Raw genomic sequence first — 25,128 nt, 5'->3', positions numbered from 1 at the left:
TGGGAGGTGCTTAGGTCATGAGGGTAGAGTCAGTCCTCATGAGTAGAATTGTGTCCTTATAAAGAACCCCGAGAGCGCCCCTGCCCCTTCTGCTGTGTGAGGACAGAGTGAGTAGATGGCCATCTATGAACCAGAAAGCACTCTCACCAGGCACCCAACCTGCCTGCACCTTTCTCTTGGACTCCCCAGCTTCCAGAGCGGAGAGAAATAAATGTATGTTCATAAGCCAGTCCATGGTGTGTTACAGCACCCAAACTCGACAGTGTGTAAATATTCCCATTATTATTAAACAATTTCTATCTAACTTTCTACCATCCTATAAATGTCTGGAATTAGGTTTGTTAACCGCCAATATTAGTTTCTTGGTGATGGGGCTTGAGATTTTTTCTTTTTATAGTGCTTAAAAATCTTTTGTAATAAACATATATCCTTTTTATAAAACAGTATTTCTTCCACAATTTAAGGTCTGAATTAAATATAGCAAAATGTTATCTATTATCTGTAATTTGGGTGATAAATTAATAGATCTTGGCCATATCACTTTCTATTCTATGAAATATGATTAAGCTTTAAAGAACAAAGGGACACATAAGTTGCCAGTTAGTTCCTAGTTGGGGCGCTTACAAGAAGCAACCAGTCTGTGTTTCTCTCTCTCTCCCATCCTCTCTCTCTGAAATCAATAAACATATCCTCAAAACCAGGAGAAAAAAAATTCTGTCCTAACATGTCACCTTTCATTGTAATTACATCTTTTGAAAAAATATATATTTTTATTGATTTTTTAGAGAGGAAGGGAGAGGGAGAGTTAGAAACATCGATGAGAGAGAAACATCCATCAGCTGCCTCTTGCACACCCCCTACTGGGGATGTGCCCGCAACCAAGGTACATGCCCTTGACCGAAATCGAACCTGGGACCCTTCAGTCTACAGGCTGACGCTCTATCCACTGAGCCAAACCAGTTAGGGCTGTAATTACATCTTTAAAGTTATTCAATAAAGAAGGAAAAACTGGGGGTGTGTGTGGGGAGACGCTACAAAAACATATCCTCAGGTGAAGATTAGAACTAATTAAATTAATTAATTTAAAATATCTCACCCTAGCCCTAACCAGTTTGGCTCAGTGGATAGAGCGTCGGCCTGCGGACTGAAGGGTCCCAGGTTTGAGTCGGTCAAGGACATGTATGTACCTTGGTTGCAGGCACATCCCCAGTGTGGGGTGTGCAGGAGGCAGCTGATAGATGTTTCTCTCTATCCCTCTCCTTTCCTCTGTAAAAAATCAATAAAATATATTTAAAAAATAAAATAGATTTAAAAATAAAATATCTCACCCTAGCTGATTTGGCTCAGTGGGTAGAGTGTTGGCCTGCAGACTTAAGGGTCTCAGGTTTGATTCTAGTCAAGGGCACATGCCCAGGTTGCGGGCTTGATCCCCAGCAGGGGGCGTGCAGGAGGCAGCTGATCAATGTCTCTCTCATCACTGATGTTTCTATCTCTCTCTCCCTCTCCCTTCCTCTCTGAAATCAATAAAAATATATAAAATATCTCAAGTAAACCAGAAATAACTTGCAGACGTTATAGAAAGCTGTTATCTACATAAAGGTGCTAATAAGAGAAATTATGCAACTGAAATGGCCAACTGAAAACAGCAAATGAGCCCCCAATCCTTTAACTCCAGTTTTAAAGCATATTACATTATTTATAATTTTCTCATTGTCGGTTCGAGGATAAAACAAAAACTGGTTAGAAGTGGACTTGAGAAACATAAAAAAAATACCAAAAGAAAACCTGCCTCCTGGTGGTCGTGTTAAGCATGGCTTTTCTTCTGTACCACATCTTCCTATACTTTTCCAAATTATCTCTATATATAAAAGGCTAATATGCAGTGTCCCTGCAGGAGTTCAACCATGAGACGCGGAGTTCTATCGCTCGCTATGACGTGGGCTGACCATCAGGGGGTGGCATGGAACGAAGGGAGGCCCCCGCCGGCAGCCAGAAGGCCCCGATCAGCCCTGATCACCAGCCAGGCCTAAGGACCTTACCCGTGCAAGAATTTCATGCACTGGGCCTCTAGTATATTATAATCATGAAAATAGGTTAAAAAGCCATTATGTTCAATATTGCTTTAATGTGGGACAAGTGCTGTATCTGTTTGATGACAGATCCAGAACACTGCCTGGCACACAGTAGGTATTTGTTCAACAGGTGAAATGTACCACCTGCTCTCATGTTCCCGCCTCCCCACCCACCCTACCCCCCCATTAACAGGAAGCACCTGAAACACTAAATGGCATAGCAGCCCAGGCAGGAAGCAGGAGCCTGGGTATGCCCGCCTAGTAATAAGCACTCGATATACATGCTTTTGGTCAAAATTAGTAAACTTTATTTAAATTTCAAAAAATAATACACAGAAAGGCAGCTTTAGCTTTGTTCTTGAGGATCAGATGTAATGACCCAGAGCAGGAACTACCCCTAAGAAGTCAAAATACCCTTTACCCCCAATCAAGCCACAGGCAAGGAGGGATCCTCAATTTGGGGACAGACTTGTGGGTGGGGTAGGAAGAACACCAGTCAGGCGAGTGGGTTCGGAGACAGCACAAGTGGAGAACAAGACCAAAGCCCCACCGGAAACAGGACCAAACTTCAATGGGGAACACAGGGAGCTATGTACAAAGGAGCCAGGCTGGCGGCTTGCACCCCACGAGGGAGGTGAGGACGCCCTTCGCCTCAGCCAGCTGCTGCTGCGCCCTGCTCAGCCTCAGTTCTCCTCATCACTGTCATCTGGGCTGATGGCTGGGCTGGTGAGACTATAGGTGGGGCTGGTGGGCGAGTAGCCAGGGGAAGTGGGCGAGTAGGTAGAGCCTTTGGGGGAGGTGGGCGAATAGGTGGGGCTGGTCGGCGAGTACTTAGGGGAGGTGGGGGAGTAGGTGGGGCTAGTAGGTGAGTACTTGGGGGAGGTTGGGGTGTAGACTGGAGAGGTCGGGGAGTAAGTAGGAGACGTTGGTGAGTATTTCGGGGTGGTGGGCGAATAGGTGGGGCTGGTAGGAGAATACTTGGGAGAGGTGGGCGAATACTTCGGGCTGGTAGGCGAGTACTTGGGAGAGGTTGGGGTGTACTCTGGTGAGCTGGGACTGTAGGAAGGGCTGGTTGGGGTATACTTCGGTGAGGTAGGGCTGTAGCTGGGAGAGCTGGGACTGTAGCTGGGCGAGCTTGGGGTATAGGTTGGAGACTGTGGTGTGTACCGTGGACTTGAAGGGGAGTAACTTGGTGAGGTTGGGGAGTAGCTGGGTGAAGTTGGAGAGTAGCTTGGAGAGGTTGGGCTATAGTTAGGGCTTGTTGGTGTGTAGTTGGGACTAGTAGGTGAGTAGCTGGGCGATGTTGGGCTATAGCTGGGTGATGTCGGGGTGTAATTGGGACTGGTTGGAGAATAGTTAGGGCTGGTGGGTGAGTAACTTGGGGAAGTGGGTGAGTAACTTGGTGATGTCGGAGAATAACTCGGAGAAGTCGGCGAGTAGCTAGGAGAGGTGGGAGAATAGCTGGGTGATGTTGGCGAGTAACTGGGAGAAGTTGGCGAGTAGCTGGGAGAGGTTGGCGAGTAGCTGGGAGAGGTTGGTGAGTAGCTAGGTGATGTAGGCGAGTAGCTTGGGGAAGTTGGAGAATAGCTGGGAGAGGTGGGAGAATAACTGGGAGAGGTCGGGGAGTAGCTGGGAGAAGTCGGGGAGTAGCTGGGAGAGGTCGGAGAGTAGCTGGGTGATGTGGGACTGTAGTTGGGACTGGTTGGAGAATAGGATGGAGAGGTAGGGGAGTAGGAGGGTGAAGTGGGAGAGTACGAGGGACTCTGCGGTGTGTAGCCCCCAGGGGAGCGGGGCTCGTAGGCAGGCGACGTTGGTGAGTAGCTGGGAGACATGGCACCACCTGTAGGAAAGAAGCCGAGAGGAGTTAAGTGAGACGAGCCCCAGAGGAAAGATCAGGGAGAAATGAACTTGGCAGTGAGAGACGGACAGCTCACCTGGTGACGGGATGTACGGGCTTGAAGGGCCTGGGGAGCCTGGGGAACCAGGGGTGGGAGACCAGGCGGGGGAGTAACCCGGGCTGAAGCCACTGGCATCTGAAGCAGCGCTGGGAGAGAAGCCGGCTGCCCCTGGAGTCATTCCACTCCCTGCGAGTGAGAGAAATGTTACGTTAAAACCAGAGCGGGAGCCTGTGCACCGTCGGCTCTCCATCTCAGAGCAAGTTGGAGAGCCGCCTGGGAGGCATGAGGCAGGGGAAGGAAATCTGTCCAATTCAGGAGGAATGACACACACCCACATGGCCTCAGCCCGCAAGTCGTATTTTCTGGCTTTACAGTAATGAAGTTAACATATTAAACTTCAAAAAAAACCAAAAAACAAAAACCGAGCTGGAGTCCACCCTCCTTCCCAGAGCTCCACGGCCTCCAGTGTTCCAACCTGGTGACCCTTTGCGAGCCCTCGATCCACCCAAAGAGCTCTCTCCCGGGCGGGGCCACTCACCAACACTGGGGGACCAGGCGCCGTAGGCTGGGGTTGCGCCCTGGTTCCAGGGCGTCATGGCTGGAGAAATTCCTCCCATGGGACTGGGTGCTGAGCCGAAGAACATGCCGGTGGCTGCAAGAGGAACACAGCGACTCTGAGTAACGGCCACCCTCCCGTCCAGGGCCTGCCTCCCCTTCAAAGGCCCAGCAGGTTCTGGGCAGCTGAGACCCTCATACTCACGTCCGGCAGCCCCCAAGCCGGGGATGTTGGTGGGGATCTCCATGCCATACTTGCACTTCTCTGCATCGAGGAGGAGGTCGAAACAGCCAGTGCCGGCGGGAGCCAGCTGGCCCAGCATGATGTTCTCAGACACCCCCTTCATGGGGTCGCTCTCTCCATGCGCAGCTGCTTCCATCAGCACATCCACCTGAGCAGCCAGAAGAGGGCCAGGCCCCATCAGACCCTCCATGCAGTGCTCCAGGGCCGCTCCGCCGCCGCACGGCACACCCCCCCAGGGAGGACAGCACCAGTGCCCATCACTCCCTCCTCCCACCCCACCCAGCACTTCTGCCATTACCGTTTCCTCAAAGGAGCATTTCATGAGAGGGCCAGTATCTTGGCGGTTGACTCCGTGTCGCGTGATGGCCATCAAGTGGCCACGACAGGTCATGGTATCACACAAGAGAGCCAAGTGCCGGTAATTAACGTAGGAGCCATCAAAGGAGATGACATGGTACAGCTCCCGCTCCAGGGCCTTCCGCACGGCTTCAATACCCAGCACCTGGAGTGGGGGTGGGGGGAAAGGTCAGGGCGGAGTAGCTCTGCTCGCAGCTCCTACCATCACACAGATCCAGGGGGGCAGCCAGTGAAGCCCAGAGTCAGAAGGGGGTGCAGGCTAAAGACACTGACCACGGACACCCCGCGAGTGGAAAACACAGAAAGCATCTGTTGCCAAGAGCCCCAGGGACGGGGCCTGGAGCCGGAGACGCAGGACAGACTGCGGGCACGGGGGCCGCAGGCTCACCGTGAAGATCTCCACGATGTCATTGGACGTGGTGCGCACGGGGTCCACGTCCTTCTCACTCAGCACCCGCATCAGGCTCACACCGTCCGTCTCCAGGATCCACTCCTGTAGGGCCTTGAACTCCCCGTCCTCGGTGATAATGATCTTCTTCTTATTGTCTGTCTGTGGCAGGTGCATGTACACCTGGAGGGGCACAGAGTGGGTTCAGGTGGGTGGGGCAGGGGTGGGAAGGAGAGGGGTGGGAGGTGGAAGGCTGCTGGGGAGGGAATGGCAGACCTTGCTGATCTGCTCGATACCCTGCAGGGTCATATCTGTCAGCATGTTGGACTCAATGCAGCGCAGAAAAACATCGTCATCCATCTTGTCCACCACCTCTTCCTCCTGCAACGAGAGTGAGGTGAGCTCCTGGAATCCGGTCTCTTCCCAGGCTCCCCACAAACTCTAGCCTCCTCAGGGACCTAACCGTCAAGTCAGGCCCAGACCCTCCCCCTTCAGTTGCAGTGAGGTTATCTGTTCTCCAACAGTTCCATAGTAAGTTCTGATTTTTCATTATTAAAGCACCAGGCAGGCACCCACACCTGCCAAACAAGGAGCTACGCCCAAGAGTGAAGCCGTTAGTCAAACGCTTTCTTGGGTCTTGTTACACCTGCTCTCACACCACTCTTCCTAGGGCACAGCAACTCCTACTGTCCAACCTGCCCCCAACTCTACCCCCTGCCCGCATGCCAGAGCTTCAGGGAGGAGAGAGCCAATGACAGGGCTCTGACCCCACTCCAACGCTACCTGCTTTAGCTACGTGACTACTACAGATTTCAAAGACTTTTGATGCTAGAAGTTTTGAAAATCATTGCTAACCACGATTACCCATTCCTATATCAAGTGCTGTGACTGGCACCTCAATGTTGCTTTCACTGTAACTTCTTGGTCATGAACAAGATTTAATGGCTTCTTAGATCTGACATATCAAGTTCCTCCTGGCTCCCTTACCTCCTGCATCTTGTTTTCATCACTGTTCATGATGCGGATACGGAGGACCAGCTTCTCTGCATTATCGTCATTAAAGATGCAATTCAAGTCATCGCCAAAACCTGGGGGGTGGAGTCATGAGAAAGATCACACCTATTGGACTTGCTTCTGTCACTGTTCATCTGCAGCTCTCTCCTTACAGGGTGCTCTTTTGCACACACACCCCCGCCCCATAGAACCCTTTGGAAAGAGGGAGGGGAAACCCTGAGAAGGAAAAGGGGATGGAGAGGGGACCTGGAGGAGAGATGCCTTGGGGACCAGAACCAGTGCGTGGAAAGTGGTGAGGGTTGGTGGCTTGTTGGAGACTAGAGTGCAGGGACACGACAGAAGGGGATCCCAGGCTCAACTGCGCTGGGCTGGCCCTCCCAGCCTTACCAGCATTGATCTTTTCAGCAATCTGCTCCATGGTCAGCTTCCGGTCAGTCATGTGCTTCCGGTCCAGCTCCACCCTCAGAAGCCAGGGGGAGATTCGGGCCACATCAAAGTCAGGCATCTCATAGTAGACATTCACCCATTCCTGGTCCTCTGCCACCACCGTGCTCTGAGGATTGGGGTCATAGTAGATGGCTGTGTTGGCAGTCACCTTCCTCAACGTTGTATGTTCCAGACGGCACAGAATGTCCTGGGAAGAAAGAAGGATTCATGACACAGTGTTTGGGTAGCTCCAAAGGCCTCTTCAAACCCTCCCGTAGAGAGAATCCCAAACTTTCTATTCAAGAGAAAGAGTTCCCCTCCCTTTCCCCGGCCAGGAAGCCCATCCCCTCAAGTCCTACCTTGGCTCTCTCAGCATCTCGCGCAGACTGGCCCAGCAGGAAGACAGTGAGTGAGGGGGTCTTTGGCTTCTTGGAAATGTTGATGAGCTCCTTAAGTCGGGGCACACCCAGTGTCACATTCTTGGCTGACACACCAGCGTAGTGAAAGGTGTTCAAGGTCATCTGGGTTGCAGGTTCTCCAAGGGACTGTGCAGCCAGAGCTCCCACCATCTCCCCAGGATGGGCCTAGAGTAAGCAGAGCGAGCATCAGAGAAGCCCTCCCTTTTGGTGAATGAAAGTGAGGTGCAGTCAGGGCTGAAACTATCTTCTCTTCTTGAAGGACATGGGACAGAGGCATTTGGAAAAGGCAGAGATTTGAAAAGGTGCCATACCATCTAAATCCCAAATCTCTAGAAGTATGCTAAACTTACAGGGTAAATATTCATTTGGCAATGGTCTTCTAAATAAGGTGCTCCCCAATGTATTGTTTTAATTGAGATATAATCAAATTTGATAAAATATATCCTTTTAATTGCAGTCATACAGTATATAGCCTTTTTAGATGGGGTTCTGTCACTTAGTTGTTATGGATTTAAGGTTTATTACTGCCTTTTTATGGCTTGATAGCCTATCACTTTTTATCATGAAATAATATTCCCTTGTATGGCCATACCAATTTGGTTTATCCATTCATTAATGGAAGAACATTTAAATAAGTCTTCTTTAATTTCTTTCAGCCATGTTTTGTAGTATTTCCTAGTGAATTTTAATTATTTAGTTTATAAAACTAGATTTAGAGCAAATGAATTCTAAAGCATGCCTATAGTCATAATGCTTCTCTCCTTCAATTAACCTGTAAAGTCCTTAAAGAGAGTGATGGTATATTCCAGTACCTATAAATCTCTTTTCTGCTTACTGCAATTCCCTACCTCCATCTAACTTAGAATTCTGCACTGCAAACATTTTAATAAATAACAATAGTGCCGTTTCATATCCCAGTCATGCCACTCATTTCCTGTATGAACATCGTATAAATACAGTCACACACTCTCCAAGGCTCAGTTTTTATCTCTGCAACATGGGACTAACAGCCCCCTCCTACTAGGGTCGTCCTAGGACCCTCAGGAATAAGGTAGAAAGCCTCACACACAGGACTTGGCGCACAGCAGACTCACAATGAATGAGAGTTATTGTTGGGTGTCTGTGGGCAGAAGTGGGCTGTTCTCAAGAGCCCAGAGAGGTCAAAGGAGAAAAACAAGGCTGAGGTGAGATAATACTCACAATGGCCTGGTTGAACTTGGACTCAATCTCTCCAAGCAGCCAGTCGAAGGCCTCTCCACTGAGCCGAAATTCCTCAGCCATGCGGCGGGAGCACAGCGTGGACCGAAGGTGAATGTTGAAGAGCAGCGTGGCGTTTTCCTGGGCCTGCCGGCTCAGCGGGTCATCCCCATTCACAATCACCAGCTTCTTGCTCAAGTCTTTGACTCCTGGGGACCAAATGAGGGATGAAGAGCTTGCAGACCACGGTCCAGCAAACTCTTGACGGCTAGTCCTGCCTGGAGGCCTCAAAGCAGGTACTCACCCTCTACCACCTTGATGGGGTGCAGGTCCGAGGGAAGGCGAGGGTTGATGTGGAAGATTTTCTGAGCATTCCAGATCATGCGCAGCAGGTTACAGGGGAGGACAACCTGAGGCAGGAGCGAAGGGAGGAAGGACCACAGGTTGGGGACAGCCACACAGGGGACACTTCTCCAGCCCAGCCCTTCCTGTCCACACGCACCTTGCTGTCCCCAGTTGGGAAGATGACCCTGAGCACCTCCCGATCCTCACGCATCCTTTCAAATTCTCGCTCCAGCTCGTTCTGAATGTGTGCGTTGCTCAGCACGTCCTTCACCAGATCCTCCTGCAGAGTGCGCCGCAGGGCCCTCTCATTGGTGTAATCGAAGCGGAACCTGCAAGTGACAGGGCGTGATGTCGGACCAGGTGGGCTCTGGGGCCTGATCTCTGCAAAGGAGCCCCGTGAGGCTCCCAAAAGTGCGCGTTCTTCAGGAACAGAGCTTTGGGACAAGAGTCCTGGGCAGGGAAACGTAAGATCTAGGCCCAAGGACTGCCAACGGGACCCGAGCCTGCGCCATGCCCTCTAAGCTTGCTTGGTGCTGTCACCAGGAACAAAGCAGTGACGGGTCTCAACTCTGCCCTCCACCCACCCTCTGCCATAGCACAGCTGCTGTCAGAGGGTGGTAGAGTCCACTGCAAGACACACCCCAGGTGATCTGGGTGGGAAGGGGAATCCCACAACTCTGGCCTGAGCTGCTGGAGGGAGAACCACCCGCCTGCCACCTCCTCACTTCTTCTCAAAAGCCTTGTTGGAAGGCTTAAGGGTAGCCAGGTTCTGGAACTCCACGCTCTCGCCCGCCAGGCCGTCCTCGCCGTAGCGCAGCTGCACCACCTGGTTGATGGAGTTGCGCACAGTGGCGTCATACTTCACCATCACCGACTCCATGGACTTGATCAACCGCCGCTGGATGTATCCTGGAGGGAGGTAATCAACCATGAGACCCAAGGCAAGAAGAGGCTGACAAAGCCCCAAGAGTCCTCCCTATCTCAGGATGAGCCTTGCTGGTTACTCTGGAGCCTTAACCGACCTGAAGAGCCAGCTAGTAGCCCATCGTCCCTGAGATCTCGTACTAAAAGCTCAGTCCGCTACCAAATGGAACCAGGGCCCAGCAGAGTCCCCGAGGAACCAGCCCCCATGCGACAGGTCAGTGGCAGGGAGCCCCGAGGCCCCATCCCTCATCCTGAAATGCTACAGAGCAATCAAATGAGGGCATCTGCCTAGCTCTTGACCTTTAGTCTCTATTTTTTCCACAAAGGCCAGATTCCATCTCTGGGAATAGAAGACTAGCCTGAGAACCCCACTCCCCACCCCAGGCACTTTCTGCCTGTGGTTCACCCTGGGACCAGCCACGGGAAACCCTGGCTCTGAAGGCCTCACCAGTCTCAGCAGTCTTGACGGCTGTGTCGATGAGCCCTTCACGCCCGCCCATGGCATGGAAAAAGAACTCGGTGGGTGTGAGGCCGGCCAGGTAGGAGTTCTCCACGAAGCCACGGCTCTCGGGCCCGTAGTCATCCTTGATGAAGTGAGGCAGAGTCCGGTGCTTGAATCCAAATGGGATCCGCTTGCCCTCAACGTTCTGCTGCCCGACGACAGCAATGACCTGGGAAACACAAGGTGGGGCGCGTCTGACTCCCTTTGCCTTAAGAGTGAGTTCCCCGTGTTTTTCCCCAACTGCTCCCCCAGCAATACATACTTCCCCTCCCCTCTCAACCTTCAGTGTTGGCCCCAATCTGAAAAGACAAGGCTCCCACCTGGGAGATGTTGATCTTGGAACCTTTAGCTCCAGACACAACCATAGACTTAAAGTTGTTGTATTCAGAGAGGGACTTCTGGGCAGAGGAGCCAGTCTTGTCTCGGGCGTCGTTGAGAATGCGGTTCACCTGGTTCTCAAACGTCTGCCGCAGGGTGTTCCCTGGGGTGGGCTCCAGCTCGTTGTTATGCGCCTTCTCGATGACCTGGGTGCAAAGATGGAGGCAGAGTTCTCAGTGAAACACCAATCCCTGTCTTACTCCCCTTCTCTCTAACCCGCACACCCTCTTTGTTAATTAAGTTCAAAATCCATGAAAGGTTCTTGTTCAGTCTTTGCCCAGCCTTCCCTCTCACCTCTATGACATCCTGCTTGGCCTTCTTAATTGTGTTCTGAATGTCCTGGTAAGTCTTGGAATCAGCAATAGAGTCCCCAATGCCAATGGTATGACCTAGAGATAAGGAGAAGCATCAGCAACACCTTCTTTGGTCTCCCAAGAACCATGGGACAGAATCACAGCCAAGAGAGGAGGAGGAGGGACACCCAATCTAAGGACTGAGAGAGGGAGGGCAGAGAACAGTCAACAGTGGCAGAGGATTCGTAGAGGGCTTGGCAGAGCCCTGTACTTACCCTCAATGAGGAGCCAGTTGTTAATGACAGTCTGAATGTTGGAATAGAAGAGGCGAGTGATGTCATGGCCCATCTCGAGGTAAGAGATGTGGACCAGGGAGCCAGCTGATGTGCCCAGAGACTTCTTACACAGGATGCCCATGATCAGCTCCCCATTCTCCACCACCACCTGCAGACAGAGCACCCACTCAAGGCCCCTGCTGGGGTTCCCATGTCCAGGTCCTGTCCCCACACCCCCAGAAGCCAGGCCCTACCTTAGTGTCCCCGGGAGAGATGTGCTTGTAAGGGCCGCTGTCCTCGTCGTCGGGGTGGGTGCTGTGGGTGCGGATACAGTTGATGTGGCCTGGTATGATGAGGGAGAAGATCTGCTTGCCTGTCCACAGGGGCCGGGGCTTCAGGATGGCCGGCTGTGGGACCTTTCCGTCCCACGTGGACAGGAACATTAGGAGGTTCATCACTTCACCCTGTGAGATACAGAGCAAGGAAGATGGGAACTTAGAACTGCAGGCCTCAACCCCTGGAAATGCCAGGGGAGGCTACCCTGCCCCAGGAGGAAAGCCAGATTTTGGAGGCAAATAGATTTAAAAAAAAAAAATGTTTTCCAAAATTTTAATTTAAAAATTTGTCATGAGACTTTAAAAAAAACCCACCAGTAAGTATAAATTACTTGTAATAATTAGGAAATAAGTGAAAGTAAAAAAAAGTAGATAAACAGAATTTTAACAAGGTCACTGATTTTCCCCTTCACCTTTACTTCCCAGACGATACCTGAAATTACATGACATTTTACGGAATTAAATGGGGAGCTCAAGTCGCACACCCTTTTGGCCTCTGATCTTTCCTAACTTACATTCCTTCCATCTCACAAGCAAGTTAATCTCACAGGTCAGGACAGAGCAAGTCAGGGCAAAGGTCACAGCTCTTCCTCCCCAACCCCAGCCGCACAGCCCGGGGCCTGCGCCTGCCCAAGCCGGGCTCCCTCTCCAGGACACACACCCGCTCCAGGAAGACGTCTCTCTTAGTGAACTTGCGCACGGCAGTGAGCGTGTCCTGCACGATGCCCATGACCGGGCGATTGCTCTGGGGCGTGACGATCATGCGTGGCACCATGGCCAGCTCCTGGATCTCTGCCCGTGTCTCGAGAGACTGTGGAAGGTGCAAGTTCATCTCATCGCCATCGAAGTCAGCATTGTACGGGGTTGTCACACTGCAGTGAGAGAGAGGAGTCCCAGTTGGGAGGATGCCTGACGCCTGCAGTGAAAGCACAGGGAGCAGCCCGGCCCCAGTCCGACGCCCTCAGCCAGCGGACTGACCTAAGGTTCAAGCGAAAAGTCGACCAGGGGAGGATGCGGACCCGATGTCCCATCATGGACATCTTATGCAGAGTTGGCTGCCGGTTGAAGATGACAATGTCCCCATCGCACATGTGCCGCTCCACCTGGGGAGGTGAAGTGTGGAAAGTCTCGGTGAAGGGGGGATGCTAGGGATGAATGACGGGGGACCTAAAATGCTTTGTAGATGGAAAGGGATGGTACTTTGGTATTATTTCACTTGAAACACTTATCAACCACCCTCTTTGGGCCGGGCCCTGGGTTAGATACCAGGTTATCAGAGATGACCAAGAATAGTACCCACCAACCCCAGGGAACTCAGTCTGGGGAGAAAACTAAGAGATTCTAAACAAGAAGCCTCTGCTCTGTTCCTTCCTCTTCCCTGCCGTATGTGCCCCGCATGCTGCCCTTGGGTTCATGTGACTCCCACCCAGACTGTCAGAGGCTAACAACCACAATCCAGCCTAGAGCAGCAGTGTTTTGAAAGGAGAGTCAATGAGTCTGGATCCTAAGAAACAGGACAGCCACAGCCAGCCCCCATTCTACACAGCTTCCTGCTCAGGTGAGTACGAGGCCTGGCCTGTTCCGTACCTTATAGCCAGTCTGTAGGTGAAGGTCACTGGGCTTGGGGTGGAAACGCAGGTCAATGCGATCCCCATTGTCTCGGATGATGTACTTGGCCCCTGGGTACTGGCTGTTCCCCCTGCGCACTAGTTCCTGAAGTCTAGGAAGGAAACACATGAAATAAACAAAAAACTTCCCAGAAAGCTCTCACTGGCGTTGCTCAAAGCCAAGCCCAACGGAAGCCCAGCAGTCAACGTCAATGCTCCCTTCGGTTCACTCCGAGCCCATCACCCTCAGGTCTCCCCTGCAACGCCAGGCAGGACTTCTGAACTGCGCACACCTGTCAATGTTGAAGGGGGTGACAATCTCTGCAAAGGTCATGTTGGCGGCAATGGAGCGAGGCACGCCAACCTGGTCAATGGAGAGGTTGGGGTCGGGGGTGATGACCGTGCGGGCTGAGAAGTCCACTCGCTTGCCCATCAGGTTCCCTCGCACCCGGCCTTCCTTGCCCTTTAACCGCTGCTTCAAGGACTTGAGGGGACGCCCAGACTTTTGCATGGCCTGTGAGCAAACACAGGGTGAGGGGCACCCCAGCAGTCAGCACTGGCCTCTCCTCCAGAGCTCGGAGGCCTCGTGCTGGCCCCCTACCCGTTCCGCTCGTGCCCCGAGTAGGGAGTGTGCTGACTCACGCGAGGCAAGCCAGGCAGCTCGTTGTCCACCATGGTGGCCACATGGAACTGGAGGAGCTTCACGTCCTCTGCAATGACGTGGGCCGCCGCGCCGTTCTGCTCATTGCGCCGAAGCTGGTTGTTGATCTTCACGATGTCGGCCAGTTTGTGAGTCAGGTCATCCTGAAGTAGAAGTCAGCACAGTCACAATCCAGCTCCCACTGAGCACTCAGCACGGGTGTGCTGCACACAGCGCCTCTGGGTCCTCAGCCCACCCTGAGAGGCGGGTCTGCTCCCTCCTTTCAGTGAGAGAAGCACCTTCATGAACTTTAACCACCTTAGCGACCTTGGTCAAGGTCATACAGCTAGCAAGGGGCAGGTATTTTCAGACTCAGATGATCTGTCCGTCATCCATGCACACTGTACTCTCCCACTGGCTCCTGTACATATACCCCTCTGCCCCCACCCCACCCCCCGACACCTGCCAGTCAGCTGAGAGGAAAAGCCCAGAAGCCACTGACCTGGTTGCGGGCAGAACCCTGCATCACAACAGCAGGCCGCACAGACAGCGGAGGCACCGGCAGCACCGTGACGATCATCCACTCGGGCCGGGCGTAGCGCGGCTCCATGCCCAGCACAAAGCACTCCTCGTCCGAGATGCGCTTGAAGATCTCATGCACGCGCTCGGGACTCAGCAGGATCTTCTTCTCCTGAGAGTCCTCATTGACATGCTTCCACTCCGCATACAGCTCCAGGCCTGAGCGCCGGATCCTGGGCTGGTACCGCCCACAGCCACCATGGCCCTTCCCAGGAAAACGAGGGGCCTTTAGAACCCAGGGATCGGGCCTCTGGGACCCCCCCTTCCTCCCCACAGTGCCTCCCAGCCCCAGCTACCTTTTCTTTGGTCAAATCCTCATCACCTTCAGGTTGCTCCACACCAAACTTGTTGTCCATCTCCTCCCCACCCTCGCAGATGTTTTTGCCCTTGCAGAGGTCATAGACATGTGTGAGCCGCTTCTTGGGCTGCCCCTTAGACTTAGCCAGAATGTCCTTGATCTTGGGGTTGTTCTGGGGACAGAGCAGAGCAGCGTCAGGCGGGCCTGCTCCTCTGCCCCCGCACCATGTAACCCCTCCCCGCTAGGCCGGGTCCACCCCACTCACAGAGTCCACAAGCAGCTTGGAGCAGAAGAAGCAGACACAGCGCAAAACTTTCATTGTCTTCACCAGGAAGCCCACGTGAAACACAGGCTTGGCCAGCTCGATGTGGCCGAAGTGGCCAGGGCACTCTGTCATGTTTCCTGTGGGAACACACACCTAACGTTTTCCTCCCAGCTCTCACCTCAGAGACGAGGTCTCCAGGGGTCCCCACACAGGCCTGGGTTTCTTTAAGGACGTAAGCTCCCCCTTCCCTTCATGATTCCACACCAACCCCCGCAACACTCACCTGCACATGTTTGGCAGCGGCCAGTTCGCTCAATCACCCCTTGCCTCGGATCCATAAGCCCCCCGAGCTTGGGGCGGCCTCCCTCAGTTGTCTCAGGGTACTTGATACCACCCTCTGTCACAGACATTCGCTTCTGAAGAAAGAAGAAGGCCAAGAACAACTAAATAGGATTCTTAGTTTCCAGACTTTATATACCTAAAGCCTCAAAGGCTCACAGATATTGACAGAAGACTAAGCAAGTTTACCCTGGAGTGAGGGGAATGGGGGGGGGGGTCAGTATGTGAACACCTCTGGAAACTAAGCAAGTTTACCCTGGAGTGAGGGGAATGGGGGGGTCAGTATGTGAACACCTCTGGAAGTAACCAAAATTGAATATCACAAGTCAAGACCCCGTCCGAGTCTGAGTTAGGGAGAAGTGGTCAGACCAGCATTCAGTTAATCTCAAGCTCCATGTAAGCTGCGACCTCTAGGACATGACCAGATATCCCTCCAGGTTGAATTCTAAGCCACTGACATATATAGGATTGAACAGCAAAAAAATAGTTGTTTTAAGAAAAACAACAACAAAACCAATGCCTGCTTCTTCCCCAAAGCTGAAATCAAGCCCAGAATCTGAGCCCCTGGCAGGAGCCTGTTCCCGCTGGAATGCACAGGTGTCCTGCTTCAAGACATGCCTGACAGCTCTACGAAGTCAGGTAGCCCATCCTCATAACCTCCCCTTCTCAAGGGCCTGGCCAGCGTGAACCCTTCCATGTTCAGATAGAGATTTTATAATAAGTCAGGAGAGCCAGGAGCTAGAGTGAAGGGTTGGCGGAAATTATTTGGAGCAGACGTAAACCCAGGCCCTCGCGAGATGAAGGCAGAGGCAAGGAGAATTCTGAGGAAGGTGGGGCCAGGAACCACCGGCACCAATTCAGTGAAAGGAAGGTTGAGACGAAGAGCTCAGAGGTAGATACGCACTAAAGGAGAGATTTCTGCCCTGGGCTACAGGACGGTTGAGGAAACCTTTCGTTTTCACACACCCACAACCGAAGACCTTTAAAGTAAGGTAAGGTTTCTGGTCCACTAAACTTCCAAAGGGAAGAACTCAGACACGAGAAACCTGAGGCTGGTGAAGCGAGCTGCTTGAGGAGCCAGCTCAAGAAGTCACACCCAACCCTTTCTGCTCCCAAACATGCGCTCACCCACTCTACCATGCTGCAGCGTAAGTGACGATTTAACCTCTAGGATACATCTTGGTGCCAAGCGCAGTGCTAGCTGATTCATTCTTATTTTCATAATTTATAAAATATGTGCCACTGTCTTTATTTTACAGATTACAAAACTGAGGCCCAAGGTCATGCAACTAGAAGGCATTAGAGCCAGAATTTGCCTGTGCATTCTTTCCACTGCATCATGCTGGGGGGAAAAATGGGTGAATTCAAACCAGCAAAGGGCAAGATTATGATATGAGTGCTTATTATACAGCCATCTTCCTAAATATCCCCTCTCCTTCCACTACCACGTCCCTACCACCGCTCCCGGTGAGGCCCTTCTCTGCCTTGGCTTGTGGGACCACTCCTTGACCATCTCTCTCCCTACCTCTGGCTGCTGCTTCTTAGTCTCTCCCCAGGCTCCTCTGCCTTGGTCTGCTCCTTAAACACTGCTGCTCCCCAAGGTTTCAGTTCACCCACACTCCTCACGGCACTCTATAGGCTAGACCAGCTGTGGGCAAACTACGGCCGGATCCGGCCCGTTTGAAATGAATAAAACTAAAAAAAAAAAAAAGACCGTACCCTTTTATGTAATGATGTTTACTTTGAATTTATATTAGTTCACACAAACACTCCATCCATGCTTTTGTTCCGGCCCTCCGATCCAGTTTAAGAACCCATTGTGGCCCTCGAGTCAAAAAGTTTGCCCACCCCTGGGCTAGACCATGATTTTCTGATGAGGTCCAAATTCCATCCAGGCATCACCCTTCTTTTGGATTTGGAAGTCACATATGAAACTACAACTAAGCCCCCTGCAGATACCTACTGATAAATCAAATTCAACATGTCTAAAATCAAACGCCTTTTCCACAAAAATCTCTCCTTTTCCTTTAGTCCCCTCTAAGGTGGTGGCACTCAAGACCCAAACCAATATTTACCCCTTCTCACTGTCAGGTCTGATGGAATAATTGAATGGATACTCCTCCCCTGGGAAGTGACCTTTAGACCACTTCACAACAGACAGTCCCTTTCGCTTAGCACTTGCGAAGACCACATTCCACTTGCTAAGACCGTTCTCTTTCCCCTCAGGACCTGCCCAGAGAATTCCCCGCCCAGAGTCCTTTAAAAATCTCTGACTCCCTGTCCCTGGATGCTGGCACCATTTTGGGGCTCAGCCCATCTGGGTATCCAGATTACCTAATAAATTCATAATTCTTTACCCATTTTGGCTTCGTGTGTTCCTCCTTCGGGGACCCTAACACTTACCCTCAGGCTCCTGGTTTAGAATTATGAACTGTGTAATCACTTAATAAGCCCAGGATGTAATTACCCATTCATTCACCAAGTACGGGTGTATCTCGTCTGTAACTCCTAAATATTTCTTGAGTTTGCCCCCTTCTCCATCCCTAGCACCACTGCCCCAGGTCAGGCCTTTCCTTTGTGGTCCACATCAGAGCATCCCATAGGTCATCAATCTATGTCTCTCCAACCCATACATGCCACAATTGGAGTGTTCCCTCTAGAATGGAAATCTAATCTTCATACCCTCTTATCCTCAGAATGATGTCCAAATTCAGCAAGACAGCTTACAAAAGGGTTTTATGATGTTCTCACCTTCCTTTCTTTTTCCACATCTATAACAGAGTTCCCTGAGGTCCCCCTATCACAGTGATGGCGAACCTTTTGAGCTCGGCGTGTCAGCATTTTGAAAAACCCTAACTTAACTCTGGTGCCGTGTCACATATAGAAATTTTTTGATATTTGCAACCATAGTAAAACAAAGATTTATATTTTTGATATTTATTTTATATATTTAAATGCCATTTAACAAAGAAAAATCAACCAAAAAAATGAGTTCGCGTGTCACCTCTGACATGCGTGTCATAGGTTCGCCATCACTGCCCTATCACCTGGCTGTGCGCTGCACTCCTCTGGGTATTTGGTCAACATGCAACCACTGAGCCACGCTGGTGGGGCAACAGCTTTAATAGGTATCTCTCCACCCCATTTATGCTCCAACTGCCAAAGGGTTCTCAAAATTCCCTGTCTTCACATGCCCCTCCTTTCCAGTAAACTTCTTTTCACTCTTTAAGACCCAATTCAGCCCTGGCCAGGTAGCTCAGTTGGTTCGAGCATCGTCCCAATATGCCATATTGTGGGTTCGATCCCCAGTCAGGGCACATACAAGAACCAACCAATGAATGCATAAGTAAGTGAAACAACAATCCCATGTTTCATTCTCTCTCCCCCTCCCTTCCTCTCTCTCTCTAAAATCAATTTTAAAAAAAAAGACCCAATTCAAATGTCACCTCTCCAATTCTTCGTAGCCTTATCCACACCCTAGCAAGGTCCTTAGTCCAATTTTTAATTACTTATTTATACATTTGTCTCTCCCATTGGACTGTAATCCTTGAAGGCAAGGATTATGTTTCATTTATCCTTTCTATCCTCAGCGCCTAGCACAGTAACCAGCACATGGTAGAGGCTCAGTAAATATTTGTTGCACGTGTAGGAAATCCCTTATTAGATTGTAAGTAATTTGAAGACAGGGATAACTTTACACTACCTAAAAGATAGTGTGGGCTATTACTGTCTTAAATCCTTCTTGGAATAAGTTGGGGTATAAATAAGTTAGGATATGCTTTCCATGGAAGACAGTTGCTTTTAATGAATAGGAGTCAATGCCTTCAAATGTATTCAAGCACCCATTTCCCCTGACTTTGCCCAAGCTTTTCATAAACCCCAGCACCAAACCTCCTTGCTTCCTTCCCCTTACTCGGCAACATCAAAATACTTTTTTTCTTCTTTTTGAGAGAGGAAAGGAGAGGGAGACAAAAATATTGATGTGAGAGACACATCAATTGGTTGCCTCCCGCATGACCCCCAACCAAGAGCCCGAAACCTGAGCATGTACCTTGACCAGAAATCGAACCTGACTCTTCGTGCATGGGACGACATTCCAACCAACTGAGCCACACTGGCCAGGGCCAAACATCTTTTAACAGCAAAGACAGTAGCTTTACCTTGCAGCCAATTCTCAGAGCCCTCAGTACCTCAATATTTTTTATATTTATTTTATATATTTAAATGCCATTTAAATATATGTTTGACTTAAGACTTATGAGAAAATATTCTACCCTTAAATATATCTGTTCCACAAGAGGATTCTTACCCATCCTCCTCCTACCCAAAGTGGAAATTTCATTCCCTCAAAACTGGCCAGTGTGACTTGGTTGGAGCGTCATCCCGTGCACCAAAAGGCCACAGGTTCAACTCCTGGTCAGGATACATAACCAGGTTATGAGTTCAATCCCTCCCCCAAGTCGGGGTGCATATGGGAGGCAACCGACTGATGCTTCTTTCTTTCTTTTTAACTTATTTTAGAGAGGGAGAGAGACATCAATGTGAGAAACATCTATCGCTGACTTTCTCTTCTCTCTCCCTCCTTTCCTCTCTCCCCCCCTCCTCTCTTTCTCAAATCAATAAAAGCATATCCTCAGGTGATTAAACAACAGGAGCACTATATAAACAGCAAGCAATGACCCCTGTAAGTATTGTGAACAGCCTTTCATGCTTTTTAAAAAATGAAAATGTTCCGGGGTTTTTTCCCCCCATAAATGGGGCCTTATTCTGCATATTGTTCAATAACGCTTTCATTTATCCAGATTCCTAAACTTATTGGTCCAATGCCTTAGTGTCTCAGTAATTTTCACAACACTCCCTAGACAAAAACAAACAAAAAAACACACAAAAACACCACTTACTAATTACTTAGATCCAAACAGCTTAAGTATTTATGTCCTACCAACTTAACACCATTTGAAAAAATACACTAAATTTGAGAAAAACGTTTTTAATATATTAAAGCATCCCCCCCCCCAAATAACCACAATTATTTACTTATGATACCTGCTGGGCACTGCACTTCTCAAATCTTAGAATCAGATGGACAGGACCACCCTATTTCTTGCTCTACAATGATCTTGCCCAGAATTTAGCAACTGCTAAAAACCAAGCTTCACAAAGACATGATGTCATCTGAAAGGGTTTGGTGCCACCTAATGTTGAAAAGGAACTACCTGGCACTAGTAGTTCCCAGATGTGCTTGTGTTTCTAGAAAATGTAAAATCTCTCATGGGCACCTGTGAGTTTGCTGCAGAGCCTCAGCAGTTTGGGATTTAATTTATTGGGAAGGTCTTGTTCTACTGTAAAAATAGAACCTGAGTTATTCAACAGGATTCCTATTAGTAAATTAATACTTAGGAAATTTATAATTTCAAACAATGTTGCAATAAAATACTTCTACATGTATCTTTGTGTACTTGTCCAATTATTTCATTCACTCATTTGACAAACTTTTTAATTACATGCCTTATGTGCCAGGCACTATTTGAGATGCTGAAAAAGAGAGTGAAAACAGTCTCTTATAAAATTTACATTCTATTGAGGGAGCAAAAAACCACACACAGAAAAACGAATCCTCTCAGGTAGTGACAGGTTATGAAGTAAAATAAATCAAGACTAGAGGTTATAGGGCCATGCGACTCTGGTTGAGCGTCAAACCCAGGAGGTCACGGTTTGATTCCTGATCAGGGCACGTGCCTGGGTTATGGGCTGGATCCCCAATAGAGTGTGCAGGAGGCAGCCGATCAATTATTCTCTCTCATCATTGTTTCTATTTCTCCCACCCTCTCTGAAATCAGTAAAAAATATATATATTTTTTTAAAAAGACTAAGGGTTGGTTATAGAATGCAGAAGGATGTCATTTAAATAGGGTGGTGAGGAAAGAGCTCCCTTGACATGACATCTGAGCAGAGAAACATCGATCAGCTGCCTCCTGCACACACACACCCCAGTGGGGATGTGCCCACAACCAAGGTACATGCCCTTGACTGGAATTGAACCTGGGACCCTTCAGTCCGTAGGCCGATGCTCTATCCACTGAGCCAAACCAGTTAGGGCCAAACACCCAACCTTTGATGAAATATCTGGAATTGTGTTTGCTAACTGCCAATATTAGTTTCTTGGTGATGGAACTTGCAATGGGCCCCTAAAATTCGTCTGACATCGTTTCATGTCGGGATCTCTGCGGTGCGGTGCCAGTCACCCTTCTCACCCTCCAGCCTCAGCTGCGGCCAGGCTAACACCCTAACAAAACTGAACTCGGAGAAGCCTCTAGGCTGGACCCCACGTTGCCTAGGGCCCTAGGCGTTGCGCACCCATAGGCCTGTCGCCTAGGGCTGCGAGCAGCGCCACACCCCGCCCGCAGCGAGGAGGGAGGAAGAGTCGAGGGCAGATCCGCTTACCAGTTCATCCGGGCTGAGAACTCCGAACTGCACTCTCTTGATGGTGCGCAGCGGGCATGCGCTGTCCCCGGAGGGGGGGCCACCCCCGTGCATCGCGGAGGCAGGCGCGCTGCGCAGGCGCAAACCTCACTACAAAAAGCCTGCGCCGCCTCCGCCTAAGAGCTCAGACCCCGTCGGGGCGGCCGCCGGGAAGGATCTTCCCTAAGTAGGGAAGAGAAGGCCGGAGGAGGGAAAGGTTGGGGGAGGGAAGGAGGCGGGGAAATGAAAAGGAGCGAAAGGAGTTTTCCTCCCTGTTTCCGGAGGTTTTTCGTTTCTCAAAAAGGAAAAAAAAGGAGGAGGGGGAAGGAAAAGGGTTCAGAGGGGGGAGAAGAAAGAGGGTAACAAATAAATAGTTAACCGGGCTCCCGAACGGCAGAGGTTACGGCAGTTTGTCTCTCCCCCTTCCGGGAGCCGCCTTCTTCTCCAACCGTCCCGGCCGCGCTCTCGGCGCTTCTGAGAAGAGAACTGAGCGAATGACGCCTTTTATAGAGCCGTCCCTGCATCTCCGCCCCTTCCTTTCCCGCCCTCCCTTGCGCTCCAGGGCGGTCTGCGCCGGCCCGCACGGGGGCGCGCGCTCCAGTCGTTGCTCCTCCCTTCCCGGCTCCGGGGTTGAGCGACCTTTGAAATGACAGGGGGGAAGGGAAATTGAATCTCTCCACCTCCCTAAACTGCTCGCTCCCGCGCTGAGGTTTGAGGTTTGAAGGATCGAGGGTGAATATAGGCTGTTTAGAGTCTAGTTTGGAGTGTGTTTCATCTTCAGCCCAAGTTTGTCATTAATATCCCCCCCCGCCCGCTGGAAAATAGTCTGTTCCGTGACTCGGTAATGAAGAAGGCGGGGCCGGCGGGGCTCCCGGATGGGGTAGTGCTGGGGCCGCCCTTGGTCATGAATATGCAGTAGTCGCGCTGAATATGTATGAGTCAATCAAGACGGCCAGGCCGAGTGTTTGTCCGGAAGTAGCTATTTGCCGAGAGGCCTCCTGGGACGGGTGGGCATCTTCTGGCCGCGAACGGCGGAGCCCTGTATGCGGCCCGAGTGCGGGATCCCCGGCCGGAGCCGCTCGGAGACCTCGGCTCCGGCCTGTCCGGAAGGCGGCTGGCCGCTGCCTGGGAGGGAGATCACGGACCGAGACGATCCAGGAAAAGCAGATTAGCCGCGGGGCGGGACGCAAGCCCCGGGGGGTCAGGGCCTAAGCATCCGAACGTTAGGGAATCCTCTCCCTTCTAGAATATTTCAGAAAAAAGGTGGGGGAGGGGGGCTCCCACTATCCTTCCACAGCGGAGATGACACAAACTGTGCAGCCACTTTCAGGGTGATCCTTGTTTGATGTCAATGTCACGTCACCACCCCAAATTGGCCGGGGAGGGGGGACGGGTTGGGGTGGAGGGAGGGAGGGGGCACAGCCACTGGGAAGGGCAATCTCACGCAAGGAAAACAGGCAGACGCCCTTCCCCCAGCGCAGCTGATTGCTCTGCTGGCCTCCGAACGCCCCAGCCATGGCCTTCTCCCTGTGCTGGGGTGCCGATCTCCCCGTGACTCATGGCCTGCCTGCCTCAGCTCCTTGGATCTGCTCCTCGGACAGTATTTATTACTCTTCTCCGGTCCTCTCGCCCCAGCCTGGATTCCACATCTCTTGGTCCCCAGGCTTGTGCCAGGTCTTCCAGGCAGTCCCTTTCCACCAGGTCCCGGTTCCCCTGGACCCCAAGGTCTGTCCCTGTCCCACACCAGTGGCCCTTGCCTTTCCCCCCACCCCCAGCTCTCAAGTCAGTCTCACTCCTCCACCTGCCCTGCCCTCTCACAGCTGAGGTTCTGGGCCTTGGTGATGGCCAGCACAACCACTGCCCCAGTGATGTCAGAGGTGCCACCATCTCTCTCGCACTGGCCAGTGTGGCTCAGTCGGTTGGAGCATCTCCTGTACATTAGAAGGTGGCATGTTCAATTCTCAGTCAAGGCACAAACTCAGGTTGTGGGCTCAATCCCAGTCAGGGGTGCGGGGGAGGGTGTGGAAGGCAGCCAATCAATGTTGATGTTTCTCCCTCACATCCATGTCTCTCTCTCCCTCTCCCCCCTTCCTCTCTCTCTCTAAAAAAAAAAAAGTCGTGGCTGGTGTTGCTTGGTGATTAGAGCATCAGCCCACACACTGAAGGGTCTTGGGTTTGATGCCAGTCAAGGGTACCTGAGTTGTGGGTTCGCTCTCCCCTATTAGTTGATATGGCTTTTTCACATTGATGTTTCTCTCTCTCTCCCCCACCCCTTTCTCTCTTCCACTCTCTCTGAAAAAGCAATGGAAAAAATATCCTTGTCCTACCCAGTTTGGCTCAGTGAATAGAGCATCAGCCTGCGGACAGAAGGGTCCCGGGTTCGATTCTGGTCAAGGGCACATGCCCAGATTATGGACTTGATCCCCAGTAGGGGGTGTGCAAGAGGCAGCTGATTAATGATTCTCTGTCATCATTGATGTTTCCATCTCTCTCTCCCTCTCCCTTCCTCTCTGAAATCAATAAAAATATATTTTAAAAAATATATACTCTGGGGAGAAACCAAGATGGCGGCATAGGTAAACACCGGAAATTGCTGCCTCCCACAACCACTTCAAAAATACAACTAAAAGACAAAACGGACATCATCCAGAACCACAGCAAAGCTGGCTGAGTGGAAATTCTACAACTAGACGGAAAGAGAAAAGCACACAGACTCAGAGGAGGCATGGAAGTAAAGTGCAGAGGTACGAAGGCGCATGTAGAAAGGGCTGGCAACTGAGGACACGGTTGTCTTTTTCAATCGGGAGGGAGTCTCAAGCTCCCGACTGCTCTGAACTCCAGTTCCAGGCGAGTCTCTGGGGACCCAGACTCATACGGGGAGAAACTGGACTGTCTGGCATCGGTCGGAACTCAAGGGCGGCTTTCTCTCAGAGGTGCTTGCAGCGATTACCGGGACACTGAGACCTGGGGCCTCTTAGGGCAGGACTGAGGAGCAGCCATAGCTGCTTGCTCCACCCTGTTGATCCCCTGAGACCCCACCCCACCCAAGCTGTGCACAGAGGCTTTTGCATATGAAAGGCCTGGCCCTTTGCAATCAGAAAATTACCTAACAAACTGCAGCTGGGTCAGAGGGACCCAGAACTTCCAAAAGAAGATCCAAGGCACCACAGCAGCTTGCATTGCTTCACAGCTGGGCCTCATCTGGGCACCTCCAAACCCCAAACAAGGAAGAGGAATCTGCAGATTTCTCCATAGCTCCTGCTGGGTAGCCTCAGGCAGAGGCTAAATTAGCACCTCCTTAGAGATCCAGGAGACA

The 25,128-nt window shown here is 51.1% G+C and overlaps 2 protein-coding genes across 2 annotated transcripts in view; both read right to left on the bottom strand.

Annotated features, from left to right (window-relative positions):
* Nucleotides 1-2,357: 2,357 nt before the first annotated feature.
* POLR2A (polymerase (RNA) II (DNA directed) polypeptide A, 220kDa) lies at nt 2,358-22,299 on the bottom strand. The gene is made up of 29 exons (XM_005878745.2): nt 21,795-22,299; nt 15,295-15,427; nt 15,012-15,148; nt 14,745-14,918; nt 14,372-14,653; nt 13,872-14,033; nt 13,523-13,743; nt 13,210-13,342; nt 12,601-12,725; nt 12,284-12,494; nt 11,542-11,751; nt 11,288-11,456; nt 11,014-11,108; nt 10,662-10,865; nt 10,288-10,510; nt 9,641-9,824; nt 9,073-9,244; nt 8,875-8,980; nt 8,574-8,779; nt 7,314-7,538; nt 6,916-7,162; nt 6,502-6,602; nt 5,791-5,895; nt 5,515-5,697; nt 5,068-5,271; nt 4,731-4,917; nt 4,509-4,622; nt 4,007-4,156; nt 2,358-3,912 (listed from the first exon to the last, which is right to left on the bottom strand). The coding sequence occupies exons 1-29, from the start codon at nt 21,885-21,887 to the stop codon at nt 2,756-2,758; spliced, it is 5,913 nt and encodes a 1,970-aa protein (XP_005878807.1). The 5' UTR covers nt 21,888-22,299; the 3' UTR covers nt 2,358-2,755.
* A 492-nt stretch (nt 22,300-22,791) lies between these two features.
* The window catches only part of SLC35G6 (solute carrier family 35, member G6), a 5,293-nt gene continuing 2,956 nt past the window's right edge, over nt 22,792-25,128 (bottom strand). The window contains 2 exon segments of the mRNA XM_014549807.1: nt 22,792-22,937; nt 23,631-23,709. Of these exon segments, the coding sequence (XP_014405293.1) occupies nt 22,792-22,937; nt 23,631-23,709 (225 nt within the window).

This window comes from Myotis brandtii, unplaced genomic scaffold (genome assembly GCF_000412655.1).
Source record: "Myotis brandtii unplaced genomic scaffold, ASM41265v1 scaffold573, whole genome shotgun sequence".
Taxonomy (NCBI): Eukaryota; Metazoa; Chordata; class Mammalia; order Chiroptera; family Vespertilionidae; genus Myotis; species Myotis brandtii.
This window is presented reverse-complemented; position numbering and strand designations above follow the sequence as displayed.